Raw genomic sequence first — 20332 nt, 5'->3', positions numbered from 1 at the left:
TATCACCTCATTTATGACCATAATTGGAACTTCATGTAAAATTTAAAAACGATCAGCGCCACATTTCCCTCCCCTAATGGGGTAATAGGCAATATCATAACACATAAACACCTTTAAATATTTATGTATAACTACCAGTGGTAGTTGGTAGTCTATCACATTTGAGTACATACAACAATTGGTATCAATTTAAAGGTCAACCACTTCTCTTGGATATACTATCAACTTCTCGGCTCTATGTCCTCCTAGAGTAAAAATATACCCAATAGAATACGAATTTTGCCACTTTTCAAATATTTGACTAGCAATTTTGAACGATCTTTAGGCATGCTTATTTTTTGGCCCGATCCCCTTCGCCATGTACAATTTCGCGATGTTCGGGCAATAATTACGGTCTCTGGAGCGACCAGAAACACCGACAAAAGTTAAGTATTTGGACAAGTTCATCCCCTAAATATTAACCGATCCTTATCAAAACCAATATCATGTTTACAAATTATAATGGACACATGTCTAGATCGACTCAGCATGTCGAGAAATGATCGGTATACTTAAAGGTGGGTATCGGACCAATATTTCGCGACGTTACAAACTCTTGGGGCTGCACAAAGCTATATATAGAAATATTAAAATTCTTGTATCTAGAATTATGATCTGCAATAAAATACGATTTTGATGTTATTAGAGATATTCTTCTGAGACATGTTTATTGGAATCTTCAAAGGAAGCAAATATTTTCTTAAGCTTCGGATGTAATGAAAACCAAAATCTTCAAAAGACTACACCATTTGAGGTTTTTCGTTTGAAATCTTCCATAGTGAATTCTTCCATTAAAAGTGTGTACCGAAAGTCCTTTTCATAAATAAATCATATATTGATGTTTTTTACATAACCATTATTTTCTTCTTTTTGGTCTGCTAATTGAGTCGATTATTTTTAAAGTAGTTTAATTCCATTTTTTCCTTATATTGAGATATTTAAACAGAGTCAGACGGTGTAGCCGTCAAATATATACCCCCAGCCTGTGGTCTGTGGTGGTCTACGGAATTACCCACAGATTTTATTATTTTTATTTGGAGGTAGCAAGGAGAATGGGACGATGGTTCCCATCTTCGGACTTGATCTATGTATTACAATTTTCTAAATTTGGATCAAACTTGACATTCTATTCACTTGATATTAGATTAACAAATTAATACCCTCCACCATGAGGTGGACATTTAAGATACTTGTAATCTTTCGGGACCGAGCTATACCATTTTAATTCTTGGTATGAAGATTTGACATCCAATATGAACCAAATTAAAGCAAATTCGACTAACAAACTGACTCAAAACACCGAATGATAGGGGCACTGTTATATGGGGTCTGCTATAAAATGTAGACCGATATCGATTATGAGAGAGATTTGAGATTTGCTACCCAATGTGAGCTCCAAGTACCAAATTAAGCCAAATAGGTTAAAAAATTGACCACACTCCACAAATAGCAAATATTACAAGGAACCTTCATATGGGGGTTATCTTAGAAAGTGGACTTATATCGATAATTTTTGGCAGGGAGATTTGCTATCCTATCAAAATACCGAACATTTTCGGTACCACTATATGTGTAGCTGTACCAAAATGTGAACCGATATATTCCATATACACAACCAAAGAGTAGTAACAATGTGTGTGCAAAATTCCAAACCTTTGATTTTAAAACACGGACAAGTCCACATCAAAAAAAATGTCAGCTTGCTTCGAACCAGGGATGGTCCGTATGACGAATTTTTAGGTTTTCGACTGTCAAAAAGGTGTAAACGTCGAAAACGTCATATACCTGTATAAAATGTAGTAAATGTAGAAAACGTCATTTATTCGAATATTATTACCATATACCGTTATTTTAAAAAATACATATTATTTTTACATATATCTGTCTGTTCCTTACTAGAACTAATACAAAATTCTAAACTTTTTCGAGAATTTTTTTTTGAAATTTTATATGGATTTCAGTAAAGCATACGTAATTTCCAAATTCATTAATGGAAATAGGTATTTTGTCAAAAACCTAATGGTTTTGGGTGGGTTTCCGATGTTTCTGACGTATGTAATATACGTCGAAAATGTATGTCATTTACGTCACTGTTTCTGACGGACCATCTCTGCTTCGAACCTGAAGCTTCGACAAGTGAGGGACGAAATTTAACCGAAATTGATTTTGAGAGACGAAATTTAACCGAAATAATTGTTTAGGGGAAGCTCTCTAGGTAGAAGCTCTATACAAATGTTTCAAACGTTTTATATAAGAGAAGTGGGCTAATCTCTGAGACCAAAATAGAAATAATAATTTTTTATTTAGATATTTTTTTGGATCCATGAGGAATTCTAAAGAATATTCAATAAAAGTTATTTTATAATAGAAGATTTCTTATGTTGTACTTTTGAGTTTTTCTACAGGTCAGGACTTCCGCATTACATCTATTCGTATGTGAGAAAAACATCTCTTCTTATGTTTCCCATATAAAACATGTTGCGATGTCTTCTTAAGAAGAAGTCCACTATTGGCATCTTGTTGTCCACACAATATTGTGTCGTCATTTAAAAATAATTTATAGTTATTATTATAAAATATCTATTAAACAAATAACAAACTTGCAAAATATTATTAATTTTCCAGCGAAATTTACCGTAACAAAAACGTAACACTTCCTATAGTATTAATACAATTATTAATATCATATTTCCTAACAAAAAACATCAAATATTTACAATATTTCCGCACACACACCGAAATCCCATATAATATTTAAACCGGTAAATTGTTTAAAAAAACCTAACACACATTAATCTCTAAATTACTTATAATCATTCAATCAATTTATTTTTGTATTATTGTTTAAAACATTTATTAGAATTCTCTAAACCTTTAATGTCAAAAGCAATTTAGCAAAGCAACCACTCTATTAGAGAAAATAATAAATAAATAATTTGTTTTTATAGATTATTTTTGTTTTGTTTTTGTTCTAATGGGCCAGCCGTCATCATTATCAGCCGGCCAGCCTGTTAGCCATTCAAAATATTGGTACAGCAGCAGCAGTTTCTTATGTCACGTTGTTCAAATTGTCGACGTTTGCCTCATTCGACCTCTTTCGGAATTAACTTTTGATCTAAATTGTTAACTACTCGGCACTTCACTACCTCGGCCACTACCTACCAATTGGCAATTATAGTAAAATGTTGGAAAATAATTTATTATTTGCTAAATCATTGTTACAAACTTTTCACCAAGTAGCCAGCTCATTTGAAACATGTTAATTTGAAATATGGAAGAAGGGGTGGGGGAACTAATTAGCCATACAGAAGTGCTACGATACGTTAACGGTAGCCGATTAAGAAAAATTATTATTTTAAGTAAATCTGGTTTTAATTATTACTATTTTGTATTGTTGTTCCGCCTGGAACAATTGTCTTTGGCCACTGGTGTCATATTTACATACAATACTCTCAGATTACTACGAATGCTAATAGCAATAATAATAATATTTTTGTTTATATTTTTCATTCACGTTTTAGTTATTTTTTTTCTTCGAGAGATTTATCACCAAAGTAATTGGAATTGACTTTTTTAGATTGTGAATGCAAAAAATAAAACAAACAAATTATAAATCATGACAATTTATGTGGAAAAAAATTTCCCTAACTATGTAAATTCTTGAAATCTTAAAAATGTGAATTTTAAATACTAGAAATTCTTAATAAATTTGCTCCTGTTCACATGTCCGGATGACACGTGAATCGTTTTCATTGTTAATACTTGTGATGGAATATTTCTTCGTCTAAATATGGCATCAGTGAAAGGATGATTTTAAAATCAAGGACTTGCTTTTATTTAAGAACATCTAAGCATGAAGGACGTGCTTTGAGTATGGAATTTATTTATATATTTTTTTGAAGGTATGTTTTTCCTACCAATACGAAGAATTTGTCTAGGGCTTAACGATTTAATTTGGTATTAATTTCGAAACTTGCCCCCCAGGGAAGGACAACAATAAAAATTAAGGATATGTACTACATCTTAGAACTCAGTTTTCAAATATATAGATTATGAATATTCTTTTAAAAAAAGCATTCGTTTAGCTCGGTGTCGAACTTTTTATACCCTTTCTCATGAGTCACTTTTATATGGGAGCCATTGCTTAACTAATACTTAGGTAGAAAATTGTTCTAGGACCTTAAATATGCGTCTATATGGTAGTTATGTAGAAGTACGGACTAGTAAAAGGAATGTAAATAAACAGCCACTTCGTTGTTACAGTTCGATCGTAGAGTGTAAAATTCGTTAAAAATCTACCTATATTTATAGTTTTTGTGGCAAATCACAAAATGAAAACTATAAATATATAATCACCGTCTACTCAGTGGAAACAAGTATATGAAATGCTCAAAACCCCACAAAATATCGAATAATGGAGGTAATGGGGCTATCCCCAAACTTAAAACATTTTTCATAATTAATTATTAAATTACGCCCAATTTTTTGAAAGAACGTCCCTAAATTCCGTAAAATACCAAAGTTTGGGACGTACGGTTATATAGGGACTATCCTCAAAGTTAGATCAATATTGATAATTTTTTTAGGAATATTTTCCATAATACCATATTGCAGTCAATTCAGCTTTTTAACGCACCCTCAGCCTGTGGTTTACGTAGGCCTACGGAAATACACACCTGGGGGGTTACACTGTATTGCGTAAGAAAATTTGTATCGCATCGCGTAATTGGTACTCCCTAATATTATATCTAAATTGTTAATTTTTTTAGGTGAAAGCCAACAAAATTACAGTTGCAGACTCAGCAACGTCAGTTCTAAACTTTAGTAGATTTTATAGTGCAACACAGCGATTTGGCAAAGGGACAGTTGCAGAGTTCAAATGCGAAACTACACGGCAACAATTTGTAGACAAAACTGGATGATGACCTTAATTCAAATGGACTTCCTGTAAGAGATTGTTGGAAAAATGTAATGTTTTATATTTTTTATATAAAATGTGAAACTATGTGTGCATATTTACAGGTTGGTGTTGATAACCACCTTTTCCAAGCAATTTGAAAGCAGCGGCCACTTTTTTGGAATGGGAATTGCTGTGAATCTATTTGGAACGACGAGGTCATTTTTAATTATGTTTACTAAATACATAAACGCATCTTTTTTGAGACGAAAATGTTGTATAAATTTATAAGAAATGAAATATTTGAAAAGGTTTTTCACATAATTCGTAGTTCTATTTTCATACCCATGTTCACTTGGGGAGGGTATATTTGATCGATCTCTTAAATGTTGTTTATTCGTTCATCATTTTTGTTTTTTATAAAACACTCGTACAAAAATATGTGTTTATTTAAATTTTTTGAGGTTTTTTTTGGCATTCTTCGTTATTGTTTACTTTGTGGTGCCAGTGTTGCCCTATTTTCGATTGATTTTGCGAATGCGTTTGCGTGAGCGATACAGAGTACCAAATTGTACTCTTAACGCATTTAGTTTTCGCATCGCACTTGCTTTCGCAACGCAATACAGAGTAACCCCCCTGTTACTGTTTTATGGAACAGTTTACTATCTGTGGAGAGGTTCCAGAAGAGGTGTCCTATAGACTGCAGACTGATTTGGATCATATCAGATAAGATACATTTTCAAAATGTTGACATTTTTTATTGGAGGTACCAGTATTATTAGATTGTGCATTGTGCATTGTGTCCTTCAGGACTAAATATATTTGCCGTTGAACACAATTTTTGTAATTTTTCACACAAAACTCAGGGTTCAATTGACCCACTAAATATTGACCGAACTTTATAAAAACAGGCATGCTTATTCTTTGGCCCGATGCCTCTCTATGTAAAAGTTCGCGATGTTTGGGCTATAATTGCGGCCTTTGGAGCGACCAGAAGTATTTGGTCCCCTAAATATTAACCGATATTTCGCGGCGTTACAAATTCTTGACAACATAGTGTAGAAAGATATTCACCGATTGGATTTAACCTAGTTCATACGATATATATACACTCACAGAGAAACGTGTCAAAATTTGGAATCGATTGGATTATTATTTTTTGAGTTATCATGCCTGCCATTCGTAAAACACTGTTTCGAGAAAAACGCGTGTAAAGCTTGAGAAACACTTCTGCCATCGCTTGATGCTGACACAATAAATTGGATATATATTCAAGACTTGTTGAGATTTTCACTTGAAATTTTATAGGGACATTCTTGAATTAGTATAGGTTCGAATCGAATAAAAAAACAAAATTAATTTTTTGGATATTGAGAATGGATGGGGTCCCCTTAAGTTTAGATGAAATATGACATCGTTACTACTTTCTTCGACAGTTATCGTGTGCCAGACAGACAGACTGATATTTGTGAGTCGACTCCAAATTGTCTGAAACAGATTTGGTCGTAATAAATATGGGATCTAAAACCAATATTTCGATAAGGCATAATTTTCCGTAGAAATGTTCATATACCAGCATTAGGCATATGTCGGCCCCCTACCCACTATACTGCTCCGGTCACTGGTTTTTTGTTAGGATATTTTCCCCAGAAGTCATTTGATAAGATAGATCCGGTTTTTATATACATGTACACACGATCTATTTGGTTAACGCCTATGGTGCCTATAGTAACACTATATATTAATAATTCTATTGGCGCCTATAGCACTGTTACACAAAAGGAGGGTCATATTATGGAAGGTGGAGAATTCCATCTGTCATCTGTCAAACCTTGTGTTAGAAAACCTTAATATATAAACACTAATTAAATTCAAATAAATTGAAATTTTTCTAAAATATTTTGTATGTATGGATCTCATTTTGTCCTTGAAGAAGTTTTTCAAGTTTTCGACCCTTCATTTTTGACATTATTTACTTTAGTCCTTGATGATAGGCCAATACCTCAAAAAATTACTTTATCAAAATAGCAAAAACAGTTTCTTAATTACATATCAGGTATGTGGTCCTATACCGTTATTCTCAAACTAAAAAATAAACTATAGTGTTAAAAAAAAACCGAATTCCGTTACGCATTATTTGGTTGAAACATTGCATGACGGATGATATCATTTTAACTCCAAAATTCCAAAACGTTTCCTCATTAAGAAGACACACAAGCGAAATTATCCCTTAAATATGTAATTAAAGTTGAAACACAAAAAACCAGAACAGAACTCCAAAAAATATTTAATAATGACTTAAGTGAGAATTAAAAACAAAACATTGTTTTCAATTTATCCCTTCAAGCACGTCATCTTACATGTTTACAATGTCTTTCAAACTGTTCTTGAAGTCTCGGTGTAAACATTCAAAACATTTTCCCACGTACACCAAGGGACAACCACACAACCTCTACTTCTTCCATTCTATTCTACACTTGCAGGAAGGAGTAACCCTTTTTCAGCACGTTTTTATATTTTTTCTATAAATATCCACGTTCTTGGTTTGACCAAGAAACTGTGATCGCATGTTCCTTATCACGTAGACAGACCAAAGTGAAGGAATCTCTGCCTTTTACTAATAGATTTAAGTTGCCTTGTAAAGTGAGCAGCACTTCCTTGAAAAAAAGATGTGTATATGTATCAATGATAGGGTTCTGGGTTCGTATGTTCACGTGTAGCCAGCGAGTGAAACATTGAATTGTGTAGTAGTACATTAATGCGAAATGATAATAAAAAAACGGCATTGCCAACATTGTAATTATTTTACGATTTGAAGCGAGGAGTGAACAAATAAAGACACTTGGAGTGAATGGTCGAATGAAGAAGATGTATTATGCGGTGCCATTGCAAATGTCTGTTATTATTGCCAGGCGCAAATAATTGCTAAATCAAGGTTATCGATTGAAGTGTGTTACTAATGAAATCCTTTTACAATCACATAAAAATAATTGTATGTAATTTTTGTAATGTGGTGTGGTGCAAAATAATTACAGTACGCCATGGTAGTAATGAAGATTTCAATTATTTTGATTTCATTTCAATTTATCTGATATGTAATTGGGAAGATGCTCTTCATTGCTCTATTTTGATAAAGTAATTAATCAAGGACTAAAGTAAAGTAATCAAGGACTAAAATAATAATTTTAACAATGTCAAAAATGAAGAGTCGATAACCTTAAATTTCAGTGCCAGATATCTGAATAATTGCACCAAATATAGGCGCTCCTTTTTTGGTTTATGTGCCTGCACTGGGTCAACATTCGGAAATGTGAAATGAGGTTCCGATGAGGTACAAGTTTGGATCGTCCCGTCATATACATGCGGTAATTTCGGCATGGTCAAAATATATGCACCCTTCGCTAATTTACTGTAATTTATAAAAAGTTTGCTGAGTATTTTGTGCCTAAAGGACCTCTAATGCAAAAAATTAGAGCGCCTTCCTTATAAAGAATGCGACCAGGACTTTCAAAAAATTTTAATTGTGCTCTCACAGAATCTGAAATCCCGCATAAAAGTTTCTTCGTTTGGGAAAAGTCGACTAAAACTTAACCAGTAAAAACATCGTTAAATTTGAACACTTAAAACTTCGCCATGAATGGAACATCCAAAATAACTTAAAAAATCAAGAATCCATACCAAATATCAGACACTCAGATTGGAAAATCTATATAGGACCTTCAAAGTGTCAGAAATGAAGCAGAACCTTAGCACCACATTATTGCGACGCCGTCAGAAAATGGACTTATATTGAACATTTCTTGAAATGCCACGAACTTAGAATGCGATGTAAAAATAGAAGTTCGGTGCTACCTTACAGAAATATTTGTCGTTCTCAAAAAGCGCGGAATGTCAAATTACAGCCGGTATGTCAAAACTTGGACATATGAATCGAAATCATTGAAATAACCGAAAATGGGACGGTGTCTTTATATAGGGGAGGGGCTTTGTTAAAAGTTGGACCTATATTGGTATTTTCTAAAAGTATATTTTTCACCCTCGAAGAACCTAAAATACCAATCTACGGGAAACATGCCGCTAAACCTTAAACGTACCCGTAGACTTATAAAGACGTCCTTCCTTGGTCTATTATGACTCCCAGTCCTTAAGATAATATATAAATTCTCCTCGTTCTTCAGCTCTTCTAAAATGGAGTGGGTGTCTCCTTCAATTCATGTCCAAGATTCAGTTAGTCTATAGAGACTCCCTTTAGGTCTTCTACAGAGACTCCCCTCAGATCGTCTATAGAGACTCGCATCAGCACTTATATAGAGACTTTCTTCAGCTTGTCTGTAGAGACTCGCTTGAGATCATCTATAGAGACTCACTTCAGCTCGTCTATAGAGACTCATTTCAGATCGTTTATAGAGGCTCCTTTCAGATCGTTTGTAGAATCTTCCATCAGCTCGTCTACAGCGAACCACTTCAGCTCGTCTATAGAGACCCTGCTTCAGCTCGCCTTTAAAAACTCCACACCTTAGCTCATCTATAGAGACTCCCTGCTTCAGCTAGTCTATAGAGACTCCCTGCTTCAGGTCGTCTAAAGAGACTCCCTGCTTCAGCTCGTCTAAAGAGACTCCCTGCGTCAGCTCGTCTATAGCGACTCCCTGTTTCGTCTATATTGAGACTCCCTGCAGCTCGTCTATAGAGAATAGCTTCAGCTCTTCTACAGACACTCCCCTCAGATCGTCTATAAAGAATCTCCACAGATCGTCTATAGAGACCCCCTTCAGCTCTTCTACATACATCTCTCCTATAGAGATGTATGGTCTGGTCTTCGTCGTAAAATTTTCCTCCACTATTGGCAAAAAATAAAGACTCCAGGTACTCTATCAAATATTTATACTTAAATTATGTAGTTTAATGGATCCATGTATTTTTGAAATCACCTTTATATGAAATTTATTTGTGGATCAGTTTACAGCACCGAAAAAAAATCCTAATTCCCAAGGCTTACAAGATTTACAAACAATAAATCTTGTTATTATGTATTATTACAGGTATTTAATTCCCAAATTTCGTGACATATACCAAACATGAAAGAGGGCATCACATAGTGGATCCAGTCTGGCTTTCGTAATTTCATTTAGAATTATTAAAATCCTAGTATTATTAGAAAAATCACAACACCTTTTTTAATACTTTAGAATTGTCATACAGGCACTAATTTTATAAGCAAATCAATTATAAACAGATCATTTTGTTTATGAGGAAAATTAATTAACAAGTTTATAATTGGCATTACACAAAAGAAAACGCAAGTCATTGCGTTTTGGGGGAATTCCAAAATCTAGATTTTATATTTGCTCTACATAAGGTGATGCATTTTATTCTATTGTTTTATTATGACCATATTTGGGGTCAATAGTTTAGAGTGGAAGGCTGCTATAAACGTCATACCGGGTTTTACAATTTAATGAACAGAAATTATTTTATTAATTTAACACAAGTAATTAAATGTGCTGCAGTTCATAAAAAAAATGGCAATGGCATAGGGCAGCAGCATTTAGTGATGTAGTATATAATTAAATGTATTGTGGTTTATATTGTGCCCAAAGACCTTCAATTAAGACGATTGAGTCAGAAGATAGAAATGGGTTGTATAGGATGATGTTAGAGTCTCGTCTATAGAGACTCCCTTCAGCTCGTCTATAGAGACTCCCTTCAGCTCGTCTATAGAGACTCCCTTCAGCTCGTCTATAGAGACTCCCTTCAGCTCGTCTATAGAGACTCCCTTCAGCTCGTCTATAGAGACTCCCTTCAGCTCGTCTATAGAGACTCCCTTCAGCTCGTCTATAGAGACTCCCTTCAGCTCGTCTATAGAGACTCCCTTCAGCTCGTCTATAGAGACTCCCTTCAGCTCGTCTATAGAGACTCCCTTCAGCTGTATATAGAGTCTATTCAGGACAGAATCCCGTGTACAAAAATTGGCAAAAGTTGAAAAAAAGAAATTACATTTCATATTTTTATGTACACGTCAATGTTGACTTAGATGTCAGTCTACTTTGTAATATCTGCCAACAACCACGGACGTTACCTTAGTATATTAGTATATCTATCATCTTGAATAAAAATATTCTTGATAAACATTCGATTTATGATCACATACATACAATTTAAAATTTGCTGACATTTATTTTTAGCATCCCTCTAATATCGGTCCTTGACCATATTTTATTTAATTTTTTCTTTAGAACTCGAAACCATGAACTAAATAAACAGTCCCTAAATATATAGCATGCAATTCAAAACAACAAAAAACACATCTATTGTTTAAATTGCATTTATTCCCAATTATACAACTCACATACATACACATATACCTACCTACATGTGCTCACACAATAAAATGTGACATCGTTAAATGTTGTAAAACATGTGAGTTAACAAAAATTAAAAAAAAAACACAAAACAAAAAATACTGTTATAAGATAGTAATATTAACTAAATTTTTTGTATTGTTTTATCGTGACCGTCAATCATAATATACGTAAGGAGGAATTGTTTTTTTTTACGTATTTATGTGTGTGTATGTGTTTAATGTACGTAAATGGTCAGTATGTGGCGCATGCGCACGTTTTTCAAAAACGTTTGTTTTTGTTTTGGTACTTCAGCATTTAGCAAGGGTGGAATAAAATAATATTATTTTTCCTCTATGGTATTTATTGTTTAATAGACAATGTATTAGCCAACTATGTGTTATTAAATATTATATTATTATTGTTGTTTCTTTTTTGCAATACTCAATTACCGCATGTAAACATTAATTACACTGTGCGACACGAAAATTTTTCAGGGGTTCTCATGTACCAATTCTGTTTAGTTGAAGTCCCTGGACCACGAAAATACCTTTGGTTTTTCTGGGTCACTTCGAAAATTAATTTTATAACGGTAAATATAGAGAAAAACGCGGTTTCATGGATTTTCCATTTGAAACTTAAATAACTTATTTACTTTATAACGGATTTATACTATTATTTTTTTCTTTCGAAGAGTACAATTTTTCCTTTCAAACAAGATATATATTTGGTAAATCGGTTGAGGATTGGCTGAGTTACAGCGGTTGAAATGTGAAAAAATACGCATAAAGTGACAAAATTTATTTTTCTTCGTACTGTACGATGAAATTATGATATCAAGCCATATAAGTTTTATTATATTACGGGGAAGAAAATTAAATTAGCTTTCGAAAATGATAAAAATCAAAAAAATTGGTTAAAAAATGAATGACTTATACACATTTTTGTATTGATTCTATGCATATTCTCTAAAGGAAATATGGGTCTATCTCGTTTCCCTTTGCCTGTTGCAAACATAACGGTTTGTAACAGGAAACGATACAGACCCATATTTCCTTTAGAGAATATGCATAGAATCAATACAAAAATGTGTATAAGTCATCCATTTTTTAACAGATTTTTTTGATTTTTAACATTTTCGAAAGCTAATTTAATTTTCTTCCCCGTAATATAATAAAACTTATATGGCTTGATATCATAATTTCATCGTACAGTCCGAAGAAAAATAAATTTTGTCACTTTATGCGTATTTTTTCACATTTCAACCGCTGTAACTCAGCCAATCCTCAACCGATTTACCAAATATATATCTTGTTTGAAAGGAAAAATTGTACTCTTCGAAAGAAAAAAATAATAGTATAAATCCGTTATAAAGTAAATAAGTTATTTAAGTTTCAAATGGAAAATCCATGAAACCGCGTTTTTCTCTATATTTACCGTTATAAAATTAATTTTCGAAGTGACCCAGAAAAACCAAAGGTATTTTCGTGATCCAGGGACTCCAACTAAACTGAATTGGTACAATAGAACCCCTGAAAAAATTTTTTTTGTTATTTTGTAGCACAGTGTTATTAATATTATTATCGAAAATTATGATCTTTATGGTTCAAAATTGTAAAAATGTAAATTATAAAGGAAGTTAAAACCAAGTATTGAAAGAAAGAAAAAAATCAAACGCCCACTTTCATTTCTCATGAATAGGGATTTTATGTTTTTTTTCACACCAATCAATTGACGGAAATTATTATAGAAAAAATATTGTACTTAACACTCTAGTATGAAAAAAGAACACAGACCTACAACAATAATCAATATTTGTCTGAAAAAAAGCAAAACAAAATATACATAGAGATGAAACAGACTGCGGGAAATAATAGCGACCCATAATAGTTCTTTTGTTGGTAGAACAAGTGTACATCTTCAATATTTACATTGTTGGGCTAGTCAATATTTCACTATTTAGAATTTTTATTAGTGAATTTATTTACAAATATTAGTCATCATATACATATATAGGAGGCTTAACATTTTTTTCTATGACAAAGGCAAAACTTTCTGTTTGCTGTGATAAAAATAAAAAGAAATAATATTTGTTGTATTTATTTATTTATTTTTTTTTTTTTTTGGTGTGATTTTTGCATAATCTTGCTTAGAAAAAAATTCAATATTTGTTAACTATTTAAATTTTGGGTTCAACAACTTTTCTTTACCATTCCCTTTGCTTTACAATTATACGAATTAGGCCACAACTACTTCCCAATTACAATTTGGAGGTCCATGTTTTGACAAAGTCCCCATGTGTCCAGGACATGTGCCCAAACGATGTGGCTATAAATGTTTCTATGTTTTTACAGGGTAAAATATTTCCTAGATATGGTTTGCTCATGGAACTGACTTGATTTTAGATTTTTTTAAAGTCCTAGGCGTATTTTTACACCGCCTTAGCTGTGATTAAGCATTTCAGGTCCCCCAAGGGTTAAATATCTCCTGACATATAGACACAATGATTCAGGCATGTTTAGGTATTTTAACCCTTTATGGCCCAATGTTGCCCACAGGCAATAACATGTTTTAGAGTTTATATTTAATATGCAGCTAGTAGGTATATATTCTTTGGATTCCATAGGTCAAGACCTGATTATCAAAAGATAATCAGGTACAGTACAGTATTCGTATTCGAATTGTACGAATTCTGCCAACATAGACAATAATTTAAAATGATTTTTCCTTCGATTTTGCCTTTGGTTATCTTGATATTGGACTTTTATTTTCCAGAAAGCAATGTCAAATGTTGTTCATATTCTATTTAGGATAGTTGCATTAAATCTGTGAACAGAAATATTTTCTATGATTATGGAAAAAAAATCGGGCCACAAAGGGTTAAGGATCCTAGCGGAAATTTAGCATTTTTATGCCCCATAATTTTGTTCTTCGAATTTCCACCCAATTATGCTGCCATAACTTTTTCCAACACTTTACTTTGCTTGTCATCGCCATCATCATCAAAAAATTGTTATTAATTTTAATATGTAAACAAACAAAATTGTTCTTCTTCTTTTTCGATACTTTTTTTCTTTTTGCCTTACTTATATGTTCATAAATTATTCAAACAAATAAACAAAAAATATGTGTGTTATAAGCAACCAATAACACCAAACACTACTGTTTGAGCTCTGATAAAGATTGGCATCATTCATAGTAGCGTTAACACTATCAACATGAATATTTAAAAAATTAATATGAAGGTCATATCGTTTTTTGTTGCATTTAATATTATTATACATAAAAAGGGTAATTTTTAAAATATTAAAAATAAATGTTATTTTAAGGTGTTTTAATAAAATGAAAATCATGTACATTTTTTAATCATCTATAAATGTCACAACATTGAGATCTTGAATTGGGAATATGAAATAATTCTATTCGTATTGGAATTAAAAAAAATCAATTTCAATTATGTCGGACCACACTCCTAGATCATGAACATGTGGAACGAAGGTTTGAGCAGTCCTATGGACTATTTCGTCAGCACCAGCAGTACCCTTATCATCCAACAGAAAACCTCATATTTCAATACAAATTACAGGGAAATAAAGTTAAAATTTTATTTATACCGAAATTCTCAGTATCTTACTCAATCCAAAAATCCATTTAAAATATTAATTTTGAAAATATTAAAAACCTAGTATTATAAAAATTTATTACTCAAAAAATTTTAATATTACAGGCAATTTATAGTAAGTTCCATTAGTTGTATTTAAAAGGAAATAATTTATCGATACAATGGGGAAATATATCCCTTTGCCTCACATCCTAGAAATAATATCAATTAGTAATATTATATCGTAGCTTCAATAGGCGGACGGAAATATTTCAATTCAGAATCTCACATTGATCAAGATGAAAATACGTGAATTTACGATCAAGCTAAAATTGAAAGACGATTCAGTCTCTTATAATAGAGCTGTAATTCACCTAGCTGTTAAGTACAAAAATTATTTCCTGTGATTAGCAATGTTTATAGCTTTAGTTTACGGTTCAAGAAAATAAGGAGCTTACTACACCAATCATATATCGATTTTAAAATCAATTGCTACCTGTATCAGTAAAGAATCCGCCATAAGGGGGAGTGCATATTAAAATGTTCATTAAGTTTGTTCACGGAAATATTTACCAAAGACCCCACTTGATCAGAAATTCTAATTGAGTATTAAATTTTATGTCGATTAAGGCATGTCCGTCTATTTATCGACCCTTCTGTTAGAATCACGAGCTGGTAAAATGTATGATAGAGCTTTTTAATTTGGCATTTGTTATTGTGGGGGTTTGGGCAAGATTTTTGACCAAATTGACCAAATTAGTGAAATTATTAAAAGTGGTCCATTTATACTCCAACATGTTAGTATATTGGGGAGTTTGAAAACCAAATTCACAATAATTTAGTACTTTGAACTCTCTTTGGATCTATTTTGTATAAGGAATATGTTTTTTATCAAATAGTTGGCCATTTGTGTAGAGGTACCAGAAGAAGTTGCCCTATAAACCACAATATTCAGATTTAATGCTAAAATATTAGTGGTTTAACGGTTACTTTTCCCTTATGGGGGAAGGTATCAGAAGGAGTAGAACGATGGGGGTCCATTTGCTTCGAATGAAATTTCTCCTTTATGAGGAAGGTACCAGAAGGAGTTGCCAGATATTTTCCATTTTCGAACTTGATTTACTTTTAAAAGAAAATTTACGATTTGCAATGTTGGGATCATATCGAAAATTCCATTCGCTTGAAATTGATTGTTTTATTTATTTATCTAATATCAAATTCTATTGATGTGATAAATATTCATATATAGCTCAACCATTCAAGCGAATGTTGGAGTAAAAATCCCAGGTTAAGGATAATAGATAGTAGATAATATGAGTGGAATTTTTCAAGGTCTCTTAAAAAAGTAGGAAAACTAGAAATGGATCTGATTAAAAGAAATAAAAATATAATATGCTATTATTGTCAATACTTTGGTTTCCAATACCACAATGCCCCTTTTTACTTTGTATACCCTATAGCTTTGTATGGCTCTAAGAACTTGTAAAGCCTCGAAAAAATGGGCCCTACTCAACTCAGCTCGTCTAGCTGAGTTGATCCCGAAATACACTTCCGTCTATCCATTATAATTTGTAATCACGAAATAGGCCACAGTGTAGAACAATCGCCACAAAATGTTGCATGTAGAACGAGTTCTGACCAAAGAATTGTGGGAAGAAATGCACCAAAAACATTATTTTTGTCTTTACACTGACCGTAAAATAATCATGGTTGTTTTGATGAAGATCCGACAGTATTAAACGCGTAAAATGACCCGAGATTTTTGTATGAAAATTACAGCATTTGTATTTGTATTACTCCTGAAGGAGTATTAATTTCATGGTAAATCCAAGACGAGTGGTTGATTTTTAAATTATATTGTTGAATGTACTAGGATGTGAGAGTTATACGAAGATTTTTACAGGTGTCTACGTATATTTATTTGGTTAGTATTACGATTACCACACTAGAATGCGAAATTCCCGCGTGGGTCCCTATGAAATGTTATATGAGGTTCTGGTTATGATCAAGGACGACACCTACAAATTTCAATGATGATCAGATGATATTTTGGGGATGGAATGGACCAAATACGTTTTCTGTATGGTTTTGCTACTAATGTAAGCCGAACATCACAAATTTTACACGGGAAAAACATATGGCCAACTGTTTATTTAGGGTCATATGAACCAAGATTTTTTTTTGCGCAAAAAAAACAAATTTGAATTGATTGGAGTAAATGTTTACTATAGATATAGAACAAACATGATTCGGAAAATATGCCAGTGTATGAAGGAGGAGCAGTTGATATCAAATCGATTAAGAGGGTGCCAATATCGCGAAGTATCGCCCAGGATCGGAATATAGATATACAGAAAAATGAAGTTCGGTGGTAGGTGTGTCCGATTATACTCTGGTTTAAATATTTCCGTATTTTTATTATCGAAATTACACTTATGTATATAAAAAGGCCTTAGGCCCATATGTATCCTTAATGTATTTAATTAAAAAAATAATCGGAAAAAATTATAACCCCAAAATATTGTTAAATTTATAAAAACTTATCTGGCAGCTATACCTAATATCCTTAATGTCTGATACCTGATGTCCTTAATAGCTGTAAATGTAGTTAATTCTATTGATTAATAATACATTTAATTTTACTCTTATTCCAAAATTTCTAGGAAATATTTAAAAAAAAAGTTCTCCAAAATTTTGTTTCAGGTTTCTAAAATCTTCTACAAATTTTCACAAAATATTTATTTGTTCAAATTAAATAAATGTAGTCCATAATATTTTCAATTTAATTTAATTTCATTAACTTATAAATTCTTCAACCTAAAGGAAAGTAGCAGACATGTTCTTATTTTCATAGAAATCCACTATATATTTTAAAGAACTTTATAAGAAAATGTAGAACCATTTTCACTTCACTTTTCTTAAAAATAAAAATAATTATAAAATAATTAATAAATTTAAAAGAAACCCTTTATTCTATATTGAATGAGGAGATGTGTCCTTAATCTCATAGAAATCAATTTTATAATGCTTGATATTATATACAAATCTCCTTCCAAATTCGTATCCCAACTGTAAGCGCTTTTAATCTTTTCACTAAAATTCTCATTTCCTAAACTAGAATAAATCTTCCGTTCTACAACATCCCATAAATAATCCAAAATTAAATGGGGGATTTACTTAAGTTGCTTGCCACCCATATCCGTTAAACGGAATTAATTAAAAACGGTAGTAAAGTTTTTTTCCTCTATTTCCTTTTTTATTATTTGCCTATCATTCGATTTAATCACTCGATAATACATCATAATTTCCTAGTAACTTTCATGTGATGGACATATGAAGAGCATAAATTTCGCAGAACAAAAAAAAACAACTATTCACATTAATAATATTAACTAATCGTAAATGTCAATGGCAAAGCAACAATATTTTATTATTTCAAATTTTATTACACTGTTGTTTTTTTTCTTTTTTGTATTTCGAATGTAAAAACATGTAATTAAGCTGTTAAGGAAAATAATTTTATGCGAATCATTTTGACCACATAAATTCTAAGTCAAAATCAATATTTTATTATTTTTTGATATTAATAATTTTGAGGCGTTAAATTCCTCAAGGTACCTCCACACTTACAAACATATTTGATTTTTTCAATAAAATTCCCACACAGCTGACCTTAATCGTAACGGAAGATATTCGTTGTATTATTGGGAAATGTAAACAATGAAATTTTTACTTTCAATCTTTTCGAAACTCACACATACACACACACTCACTCACTCAAACACCATCCGAAAAAAACAGAGTAACAATTGTCTGACAAAAAAAAAAAACAAAAATTAAACACCAATAAAACATCATTTGTCAATTGTGATTAAACGTTTTAACACCTCGTAGATTTGTTTTGTCTCTTTTTGACATTTTTATAAATTTACAATTTGTTGTTATAGTAGTTTTTTTTCGAATATTGCTAATAACAGGAAGACTAATTGAAAATGCAAACTTACTTGCAGTTTTTGTTGATGTTGTAAATAGCTTCATCTTGATGAGTTGTTATTGTTGTTGATGGGTTTTGAAATTCGTTGATAAATTCTTAGGTAGACATAAATCACACAAATTAAAAAAAAAAAAAACACTTTTTTAAAAAAAGTATAAAATTTTTATTTAATATTTAATTTATTATTTTTTTATATTTTTTATAGATTTTTATTTTATTTAATTTTAATTTTTTAATCTTTGTTTAAAATAAATTTGTATTTTTTGTTATTTTTATTTAATATTTATTTCATATAATTTTATATTTGTTTATTATTTATAGTTTTATTTTTTATTTATTTTTATTTCATTCTTCATAGATTTATTTTTTTAATCAAAGTTCACTTATTTTTCCTTATTCATTTATTTTTATTTTATATATCAAAAAAATTACATATCTGTTTCTTCTTTATTTATTTTTATTTTCTATAATCAAAATTCTATTGCTCTTGCATCGTTCGCATCAGCAGGAGTTGGAGTACCCACATTGAATCGGCCCGGTTTTTTCTGTACTTGTACTCTCCACACTTCTAGACAGCGCGAGTTTTTAAAAATCAATGTTTATCTCGCACAATGCGACTAACCCTTTTATATAGACTTTGTCGAGACAACCGGTCGGTTACTATTTAAGCCGAGATTTGTTGCTATTTTTTCTACTAGCGTCTCAATTTCGGCAAATAACAACAGCAGCCCAACAACAACAAAGCAACCACTCGGGCTTATGCTGCTGCTTCTGCAGTTGATATACTCTCCACGAATAGCATTCATTCAATTGATCGGACTTACGAACCCTGACACCGGCAGTTGTTGTTCTCGTTTGCTGCTGCTCAACAATTCTTGTCGTGCTTTTTTTCTGTTCGTTGTGTTTCTTAGTCGGTGTTGTAAACTCGGCTTTAGTGCAAATTAGCCACAACTTGGCTTGACCACAGTCCGAGTTGTAACACACAAGAACAGCAACAACAACAACTAAAGTATCTACAAAAAAAGCGCAAAAAGCCCCATTCAAGTTTTAAGTAAAAGCACAGCAGCTTATTCTTTGCTGTTAAACAAGTGTTATGGCTTGGCGTCAACTTGACAATTTGTCTATACATCTCAGTTATCGTCTAGACCAACATGTGTGATCTACGACCAAAAAGAATGCGCCGGTTGGTAGTTGAGAGGAAAAAAATGTAAACAAACTTTTTTGGGGGTTTTCTCATGGAAATCACAAGCCAATGTCAATAAAACAATAACTGGTGGATGCATACTTGTATTAAAGACATCATACAGTGATGGCGAGAAGTCTAATCACGTCCATGCATGAACCAAAACATTTTTGTATATACTTTTTTGAATACTTGAAAGAAGTTGAAGAAGTAGGTCAATAAAATACTTACTTAAAGCTCCAAGCTTCCCATTTTTGGTTCATAAAAAGTTTTTGGTGGA

The 20332-nt window shown here is 31.9% G+C and overlaps 1 protein-coding gene across 1 annotated transcript in view; it reads right to left on the bottom strand.

Annotated features, from left to right (window-relative positions):
- The window catches only part of LOC133334239 (scavenger receptor class B member 1-like), a 54131-nt gene extending 35186 nt beyond the window's left edge, over nucleotides 1-18945 (bottom strand). Inside the window, exon 1 of the mRNA XM_061542529.1 lies at nucleotides 18880-18945. Coding sequence (XP_061398513.1) covers nucleotides 18880-18913 — 34 coding nt within the window. The 5' untranslated portion in view covers nucleotides 18914-18945. The remainder of the gene's footprint in view (nucleotides 1-18879) is intronic.
- Nucleotides 18946-20332: the final 1387 nt, after the last annotated feature.

The sequence above is a fragment of the Musca vetustissima genome, unplaced genomic scaffold, assembly GCF_032173495.1.
Source record: "Musca vetustissima isolate MV318-11 ecotype Yass unplaced genomic scaffold, APGP_CSIRO_Mvet_v1 utg6004, whole genome shotgun sequence".
NCBI lineage: Eukaryota > Metazoa > Arthropoda > Insecta > Diptera > Muscidae > Musca > Musca vetustissima.
This window is presented reverse-complemented; position numbering and strand designations above follow the sequence as displayed.